At 40.4% G+C, this 10,124-nt stretch overlaps 1 protein-coding gene across 1 annotated transcript in view; it reads right to left on the bottom strand.

Moving 5' to 3' along the window:
• Positions 1-10,124, bottom strand: part of CUNH16orf45 (chromosome unknown C16orf45 homolog) — a 31,569-nt gene continuing 21,445 nt past the window's right edge. Inside the window, exons 5-6 of the mRNA XM_019512595.1 lie at positions 8,117-8,199; positions 1-5,335 (exon numbers count right to left, since the gene is read on the bottom strand). Coding sequence (XP_019368140.1) covers positions 5,223-5,335; positions 8,117-8,199 — 196 coding nt within the window. The 3' untranslated portion in view covers positions 1-5,222. The remainder of the gene's footprint in view (positions 5,336-8,116; positions 8,200-10,124) is intronic.

Here is a 10,124-nt window from a genome sequence, read left to right as displayed (position 1 = left end):
TTTTTTTTTGCAGGAAGAATAATAAGAACAGTGCAGCCCAAGTTAGAAATATACAGGACTTGACTATCAAAACTCCCCAGTCCTCATGCATCCATATCTCGGTCTTTTTCTAACAAAAAATATAATAAGAAAAATGTAACAAGAAAAGAATTCCTGTTGGTGACATTTTTAGAGGTTTCTTACTCATGATAAATAAGCGTGGTCTAATCAACCTCATTTTGGGGTTGGATCTGAGCGTCCAAGTTGGAATCCAGATCGAAGCTCCCCTGATAGCTAGATTAATTCAAATCAGATTCAAATCAAGGGAAGGCCCAGACACAAGTTTTGAGTCTCGAGCTGCTTTCTTTCAATTCTAGGAGCTGTCACTCCAAACATTTGGCCAAAGAGAGATGTTGAGCCACCTGTGGCGTGCGGATATGGATCAGGACTGCTCCAGGTCTCAGAAGTGCTTGGATTTGGAGTTAGAAGTCCATCTTGCTCTATACAGAGTAAAGGATGAAGAGCCTGAAAACAGCTTTTTCCCAGGGGACCGACCTTCCTGTGAGTCATTCCTTAGCTGTTCTGTATGTGAAACTGCCACTGAAGACCACTCAAAAGGCAGATTCAGAGTTGCAGCATAAAGCTCCAGTGTATGCAAAATGAACGGGCAAGTTGGCTGAGAGGAAGAACATCGTCAAGTGAAAATGTGAACTGACCAAGTACCCCACTTGTTAGGTCTTTTATTCACATCAGTCAATTTTAAACATTTTGTGGCTGCCAGCAGTACAGCTGAAGGTCAAGCAGGCCAACACACTGGGAAAACTGGTCAGAAGGGGAAAAAAAACAGTTTAATTGACTTTGTCCATTTAGGTGTGATTGAAGATAGGCTTTTAAGCCTATGTGGAAATATGAAGTGTGAACAAAGCTGGACAATCAGGACCACCACTGAAATAAAACATGTAGGACTCTTATTTACAACAAAAAGACACAGCCATTCCATAACTCTCCTCTTCTCCACGCACTGCTGTTCAGGATATAGTAGGAAGGACTCTGGTGGCCTCTGAGCCTGTGTGCATAAAAAATTAATTGCCTCTGACGAGGCACGTTGTCTATGAAGGAGTTAACACCGGTGTCAGTGAACAGTAACTACAAGGTAACAAATGCCTTGTTCTCAGCAAAAACTGACCCTATGGGAGCCTATTTTGATAGTATAATCTGTCCTCTGTATCACTGGTTTAATAGGCTGGAAATTGTCAATCCACTCAGAAGTTGTGTGGAAGAAGTTTAGTTGATTTTTTTTAAAATGTCGATGTTCTCGGCAACTCCTTTTAATACAGCTTTAGTTAAATTGAGTTGAATTAATCCCTGATAATAAAATTACGTATTGTTCAAGTTTTCTGGGTTATTCTGAAGAGCTATTTCTCCAAATGTAGGAGTAAAATAAACTCTTAATTCAGTTGAACATACAATTTTGTTGCACTTCCTGCAGCAGAACAAATAATGGAAGTAATAAGACTGAAAAGAAATCCCTTGATGTGTCCCTTAATTGTACTACTCTCCCCAGGATTGATCAGTCATTTGGCAAGGTATCTCATTTTACCACCACCACAGAGCCCACAGAGAACTGTGCATCAGGCAAGTGCATAGCATAGCACTCTAATGGGAAGACCAGTCCACATAGAGGGCATTTCATTCTGTAATGGGCCAACTACTCCCCTAGCTGCTGTTAAACCTTCTTAGCTAAAGATTGCCTTTAATTCCTGACTCAGGAAAGTATTTCAGAGAACCAGCATTTTACAGTTAGTCTATACCAGATGGCCCTGACATCAGGTTTTATATAAAAATAAAGTGTTCTTGACATGACACCCCTGAATTAAGGGCTTTATCTCCCATGGCCTCCTTTTCCACTTCAGTGCACAAATGATTCTGGTTAAATACAAGGCTGAGAACTCTTGATCTTTCTGGGAGGTAGCAAGTTATTTTTCACAGCATCTAGCCAAGGGAAAAAGTTATGGACTCAGCCATTTTTGCTGAGTTCCATTTCTATGGAGTCTAATCCATGGAAGAAATTGTGCATTTTTAATTGAAATTAAGCCCTTCATTTTTTTCATAAAGAGTATTAATTTACAGAACCGTTCTTTCTTTTCAGAATGCTAATCTACATCTTCTGAAAGGAAATTATGCATAAGACATACATATCCTACTCTAGTCCACAACCACCTCACCGTTCTCAGTAGCTTAAAGAAAAATAATAACAAATGTTTCATATAACACTACATCTTACTTTACTTGGGAACACATTTAACTCTACTTTGCCGTAGAGTTTCAGTAAACCAGTAAAAGATGTAATGGGAACCATGTGATAGCAGAATGAGACTGCTCGGTGCAAATAGTAATTTTATCATTTTCATTTTTCTCTTGGGACTGTGAAATCCTATGCAGAAATATAGTCAAGTGTGCTGGCATGGAGCAGTCTTCCCTTGGTAATGAGCTTGATGTTCTAAAATATCTTTCCTAGCTTGAATTTTGTGCATTTTCCTGATGCTAAGGAAATTGGTGTTTAGCCAAGAATTCCAAAAATAAAGGTGGCTGCGCACCCTGGCGCACCTGGGTAGACCTGATTTTCCATGTCACCCTAAAACATGCCAACAACCCAGCCACTAAATTCAGCCTTCTAAGATGTCTTTCCCAAGCCCCTGCCCTAAACAAAGACAACATCAAATCACAAGTTGTTTTGTTAACTCTCAGATACGTACCTTAAAATGGTCGTGTGTAGTATGCTTTTAAGGTACTCGGTTCAAAGTTTCAGGCTTAAGACTCTTCTTACTGACTTTAACAGGGGCAGCTAGGTCTACAATCTAACACAGGGGCGGGCAATTATTTTGGGCAGAGGGCCGCTTACTGAGCTTCTGCAAGCCATCAAGGGCTGCATGACAGGCAGCCCAGGACAGATTAATATTAATTTTTTTAACTTTTTAGGGGCCCCACAGGCTGGACAGAAAGGCCTGGCAAGCCACATCCCACCCCTGGGCCGCATTTTGCCCACCCCTGATCTAACATGTTGTAGCACTTTGAAATGTGCACTAAGTCCAGTTTTCAGAGACAATGTGTGAGATTTACAAAAGCATTCAGTACCTTACTGTTCACAGTGAAGCCAGATGTAAAAAAAACCCTTATGAATTTAACAAAGGGAGCATTAACATTGAACACCACTGAAAATCTGATTCTGCGCAGGCTAGTCATTCATTACAAGACCTGTAGCCAGGAGGATCCTTGATTCTGCTTCCAAAGGAACCACTGATTTATCTGGGTCACAGCTGCTCAACTTTTATGTATTAGTTATCCAATGGAAAAAGATCCCCCCCAGAAAACCCTAAGACTTCACTGATAACTGTTTCTTTCAGCGAAGCTGATCTTTACATTCTGCAAGTTAAAAGCTCAGTTTCAATTCTGAATGTTAGTTCAATTTCCTTGAGACACCAACCGATGTCTTTGCTGTGCTTGTTCTTTAGGATTTTACTGCCGCTGCTCTGCAGAAATGTGCCTAAACTCCAGCCATAAAAGCTGAATCCCACGAGAATTCCCTGTTAATACAATTCTTCAGCCAGCATTGCTTCCTCCCTGGAAACACTACTGATTTCTCCCCACCCCTCAAAAAGATCTGGCAACACGACTTCTTTAAATGCTGGATTCCCAGCAGTCTCTCCCATCATGATTAGGAGCAGCAGTCTACCATCCACTTTAAACATGCTCAGAAATCCTCACTTGACTAAGCCATCTCTCCCTCTAGCTGTGGCGATCTTGTGATTTAATCTCTTTTCCAGTCAGACTGGTCCAAATGTTCTTTTAGGAACATTTCACCACCTGTTGATCATTATTATTCCTTTTAAGCCTGCTGCTTTCACACGAGATTGTCTGCGTTTATTTAACTACTTACATCCATCACAACACACGCCGATACATATGGTGTACAAGTCACAGAGACATATCATCTTACTGTTATCAAAAGAACAACTAGATTTTACATGTTGTAGTCTGCATACTGATTGAAAACGCAGTTAAATAGTGAAACACAGGTATATTAGGTCTATCTGTGTTTCCTTTAGTCTGAAAACATATCAGTTCTTACATATTGCAACCTTCTTGGTATCAACAATTTCATCTTTGTATTTTTTAGTTTTGAACTCAACGTCATAATTGGGGTGTTTATTGTCTTTCTCTAATATGTGGCAGCAAGTGTTTCCCATAGCCATTAAGTATCTAACTAATAGCTGTTTTTAGCACCCTGATTCATATCTTAAATGATCATGCTGCCTTCATGTTTTTCTACCCTTCTGGTCAGCAACCTATTTAAACTGTGATGCATAGTCTAGTAGTGCTTTTAGATGCTGTTTTAAATAGCTGACTGAACTCTCTGGGTTATTACCTTGCTGACTGCGTGCAAGGTGGACACAAATGATGTAGCATTTGAATTTACACCCAACACTAGCTACATCTGCTACAAGTTTAGCAGAGACCAGTTTACAAATGGACAGTCACTATCCATCTGAACGGGGTTGTTCAGAATTGATGTTGGATGTTTGACCACAGTGTCACTTAAATGTCACAATAAATCAAGTCTGGGGACAGCATCCTTGGTCACTGTTATCCATTCTTTATGAAGAATTGGAAATGAAACTCCACAGCAAAGTAGGTGAATGTTACACTAGTTCAATAATGTTTTGTATGCAACATCAGTTATACTAAATTTGCTTCATCTGTTGGTTGCACTATATACAATATCACCACTCGGAGGTTTCATTTTGAAAAGGAGCCAAGATGGGATATTTTATATTCTGACCTTGGCAAGAGTTCAAATTCAATTTACCAAGGGGAAAAAGTGTATAACAAATCCTACAAAGTGAGGAATTTTTTAAAATTGCTACTTTACACATTACTTGGTAAAACATGCCCTTTTCTAATTCACATTTGTCACTGGATTGTATTTTTTTCTTGTATTCTTACAAATCTTTTCTGGTCATTGGACAGCTGCTATATATATATATCTTTGTTTCAGGCATGCGCATTGAGTGATCCATGCAATAGTGAAGGGTTCACCATTGGTACACATTCAGTACATTACTGTAATGTTACAGTAGCTGTTGATTTGACTGTTGGGATGCTTTTAAATCCTTTCACCCTATACTTTTATCCGATGAAAAGGTTTGAAAAGAAAATGGATAGACTTGACAAAGGGCCCATTGCTACATGATGCTGCATTGTGTGGCCCCGCAGCAATCTTTAATGATAGCTAAGCCTGCTTTGGCAACAGTGGGCTTGCTTGGAGGAGGTTCTGCCTTCTTTTCTGCTGGGGCACCTGTAACATTCAAAACAGAGCACTGTCAAAAACCTGGAGCTGGACCACACTGTTTCTACTTGCTTCTAGCTGAAGTACACAACAAGTTTTGCTTCTGGACACATTTGAATGGACGGTCCTTTGGACAGTGCTCCTAGTGCTGTTGAAAGGCACCAGCTTATTAATGCCTGAGACTGCTGGGTGGAGCCCTTCCAAGAGAGGAAGAGGCCACAGAATCTAGATGTGACATGAAATGAGACAGAAAATGGAAAACCAATGAGTAGAAGTGGGTCCTGGGTCAAAGTGGTGGAGGCGAAAGGGAAGGCTAATCAAAAAACCTTAGATATCAGCCAGTCCTCTGAGTGGGAGACCCAGAAGTTGGTCACTACCTGACAGCCCTGGGGACTGAAGTGCAGTGTTCAACTGCCAAGAACTGCAATTGCAATGGCAGTGTACGCTTCCTCAGACTGCTCTGTCTGGCTGTGTCAGTCTACTGCTAGGTATAGTGTGTGAGGGTCAGGATCCTTAGTTGGTGAAAATCAGCATAATTCCATTGGCTGGGTTCCTACATCCACCAGTCCTCAGAGACCGATAGCAAGACTACAGTTTACATAGTAAATTTACCATGCCCAGCGAGTGTCCTCAAACACACTGCACCTCTCCATGTGGGCTTCCTTCTGAACTGGCAGAAGTGTAGCTGCGTCTGGGCAGTGCTGCAGGCAGGCTAATTAGCATAGAAATGGACTACTAGGTACTGTCACTATGGTACTAATTATCTGGCCCAGGGGCCCATTTGGGCGCAGCTATACCACTTCCAGCTTAGAAGACAGCCCACACAGGTCAGTGCAACTTGCTTAAGGATGTTAATGTCAGGCTCAGCAAGGGCAAAACATAGTCTTTTTACAGAAAGGGAAAAGTATCTTTATTATTAACAATTTTAAATAGTAAAAAGCATTAAAAGGAAGATGAAGGAAAGAGGACATGCAAGGGAGCTGAGTCATGTCCTCATGACTAAAAGGCAATAAACAATTAGCAATGCATTTTTAAATATCTCTTTCTCAGTCCTGTAGCAAAACCTATGCCCATCCCTGCTTTACCCCACTCCAGGAAGACCTTGGTCCTTTGAAACTAAGCTGTGCAAAATGGTGATATTCTCCTGGATACAGACCCTTTTTAAGTTGGTATTTTCCTACTAATAGGGCACACTCGCCAAGTGAGGACTACATGATCTCATTTCTCATCTGCTTCCTTTAGAGTCGGGTATTAATCCCCCAGTGGCATAAGTGAATAGCCTAACTTAGAAACCATCTACTACTGTTTTAACAATATCTCCTGCTCTTCCCGAGCTTGGGTTTTCTTCTGTTTTCCTCAATGGCAGTGGTTCTAGGGCTGATAGCTATCAGATGTCTAACATAGCCTATCTGACAACCTGGCTCATTAGGTGCTTCTTAGTTCTCTACCAAATAAAAATGTTGCCAGAATGAATATCGGCCAAAGTTATTGTCTTTAACCTTCAATGTGTGTGACCAGCCACAATGTTGTGAAGGTATATATCCTTGGGTGAGGCTGCTGATGGGAAGGTCTGTGAGACTAAAATGCTCTTACTCAGCTCTTGCCTCCCAAGACACTTAGGTAGCATATCAATAACTGGCATTCAGTTTATCACTGTTGTGTTTGCCACAGGATGCAGTTTAAGATGGAGTCCTAAAACAGCTGAATTTAGGGAAATTAATTTTCATTCAAAATGACTGTATATTTTTAGATGTATTCATAAGGCAAGGTAAGAGGGAGCTAACAAATAGGGATATGCTTTCTGGAGGTGCCATTTTTGTTCAGTTGATATGGTTACTTTAGACACTCCAACCATCAGAACCTCCTTGTCCATTCAGTACCCAGCTAATAAAATAGCATCTTCCTGCCGAGGAAAAGAACATGAAAATGGAATAATGGCCAGCTGACCCTTGAGACCATCTCTCTGCTTAGACCTGAGTTAGATATGTAGGGTTGAGACCTGGCAGTGTATCTTTGAGACTGATGCCTTGAAAAGGCCATATAATAATAATAAAGGGACAGGTAAACTCTAGGGAAGGTTGCATCCATCCTTGAACTAACCCAGTGATGTGTTGCACTTTTGCAGCTGATTTGAATGAGAATTTAGGAGCCAATCCTGTTCTCAACACCCTGTTTATTCCTAAGTACAGTTCAGAAATGTATAGTATAAGATACTTATGGGCTACAATCTGGGGAGTTATGCTATCTGGCACTGTTTTGCCATAGCCTGTGGCACAGCCAGCTACCCTGCGTTCAAAAATGTTAGCCTGAATTGGAAAAATGATTTGCAAGTATTCAAGCTAGCTAAGTTGAGCCAACATGATTAAAAGTGTATTCATTTTGTTCATCAGAAAATCCTTGCAATAAACTACTGTTGCGGCACAAACAAGCTGTGGCAATGTTTGTGCACAGACAAACACATTGCTAACTTATAAAACAGGTTAACACAGTTTTCTAAAGTTGCATATAAAATTTAGATTTGATTTTAATTGGAACTAGGCATCAAAATCCCTTAAATTGTTTTTAATAACTTAGCCAAGATGGCTAGAAACCAAGGCTGGTTTTGGTAAAAGCAATTCAGGGAATATTTTTCAGAAGTACAAATGGCAGTGAAATGCCAAACTCTCATTGACATTCACTGGGTGCTTGACTAGCAAGTCCTGGGAGACCTTAGAAATCTATTCCTTTCTTTCCAGAATTTTTTGAAGAGCTTTTCCTTTCCTACTTCTTTTTGAACAGTTAGAAACTTACTGGCTGGAGGTTGTGTTACTTTGTCTAAAGGCTTTAACTTGATTCGAAGGAATTCAGCCATCTCCTTGTCTTCCTCTTGTTCTCTGTTGGTGCAAGAAGGAAAAGAAGAATTAAAAAAACAATATTCCTACACAACTACCAGATCTAGCCTCTTCTGTAAAGGTAAGAACCCCATAAATCTTATTACTAGCCCTTCTGAGCACTTTTTGTCTCAAAGGTCATTAGAAACTTTGAAGCAAAATCATAATCCCATTGCTGCCAACAGTAAAACTGTCATTTACTTCAAAGGGGTGGGATTTTCCCGCAAGCCTTTCCATATGCCTGTGAGACAGACAAGTGTTAGCACGCCCCTCCCTCCCACCCCCCACATCCTAAGCTCTTAGTTCACTTCATTAAAGCCTATGGAATTTAAGCAGATGTTTTAAATTAAGATATGGCTACGTGCTTTAGTGAACCAGGGCCTATGCCAGGTCGCTTTCCAACTCAGAAGTAGGCTCCCTTTCATAGAGCAACAAAGGAAACAGTATGTGCTAAAATCCTTTTGTAAAGCTCCCCCTTCCCCCAACCCACCCCCAAACTCAAAATTTGACCTTACTGGGTGCGTCTACATGTTCATTAATACTCTGTAATTACAGCGCATTAAGTTTAGTACCTGTAATAACAGGTACTAACTTAATGCACTGTAATCTGCACTACCGCACATTAGTGCAAACAAATGCTTTTTTTGTGATGCTTAATGGTCATTGGACTAATCTACTGCACATTTGTGTATTAGCACATTTTTTGCTAGCCACACTAATGCACAGTAGAATTAGTCCGATGGGCATTAAGCATCTCATATAGGAGCACCCACTGTCCCCTGCTGTCTGAACACTCCCAAGTGAATTTTTGAGTGTGTGGGGCCAGCAGTATCCTAAGCAAATTATCACCACTTTGCTGATTTAGCAAAAAAATGGGGATTTTTGTCTCATTGTCTCATTCTTTCAAAATTGGTAAAGAGCCCATTTACAGAAAGTATTTCATTTTAGTGTGAAGAAATGCAATTCATTATTATCAAGCAGCATGCTTCAAAGCAGTGATAGTGATTCATGTTTCCAGTAAGATTTCCATAATTCAGACTACCCAGGACACTCAGATAGGTTGTGCTGCTCTGCACATACTACCTCCTGAGCTGGAAGCAGTGTAGTTATATGTGTGTAGGGTCCAAAGTAGGTTAGTGCTCATTCCCCGCCACGCTAATGTGAATGTGGTGACACTTCTTTCAGTTCCGCATGCTGCTGTCTGCCACTGCTATATTCACAGCTGCATTTAAAGCATTTTCAGCAGATTAGAACGGAGCTGTTTTATGGCCTTTAGAGTCTCTGGTTGCAGGTGAGGCTTTAGATGGCAAACAAGGAGTCAGTGAGTCCAGTTTCTGTTTCAAATCAACCAACCACTGACCCACTGCATGCCTTTGGGCGGTTTCCCTCCCATCTTTTGTGTGTCTTGTCTACTTAGACTTTAAGTTTCTAGGGCTGGGTGCTGTTTTTTATGATATGTACAAATGGTGGTTGGTGCCTCTAAACATCACTTCAGTGACAATATCATTATTACTAATATGCTTACCTAAAGAATAGTGTATATGTGTGTGTTAAAACAGGGGCAAATCTGGGATTTTGATAGAGGGGGTGCAGAGAGTATGGTGCATCATTATTGGGGATCCTGGTTTTCTCTGTTTAAAAATTGCAAATTCTATGATAGAAACCCCAAATTCTCAGATTAAACCTCCTCAAATCTGTGTTTTTACATGATTAAAATGAAACACCACTATATATATCTATAGATATAGATATCTATAGATATATATAGGTATCAAATTAACACAACGTTTTATTGATATATTTACAACTTTAAAGCAATTTGGAAGCCTACCAGTGCCTCAATTATTTAAAAAAAAAACCTAAATGCCTATATATTTTGGTGGGGGGGTGGTTCATCATATAAAATCAGAGCTCCCCCTGCCTCCTTT

The sequence above is a fragment of the Gavialis gangeticus genome, unplaced genomic scaffold (genome assembly GCF_001723915.1).
Source record: "Gavialis gangeticus isolate Ggan-Ray unplaced genomic scaffold, GavGan_comp1, whole genome shotgun sequence".
NCBI classification, from domain to species: Eukaryota; Metazoa; Chordata; order Crocodylia; family Gavialidae; genus Gavialis; species Gavialis gangeticus.
The sequence above is the reverse complement of the archived record's forward strand: the minus strand, read 5'-3'. Positions and strand labels throughout refer to the sequence as shown.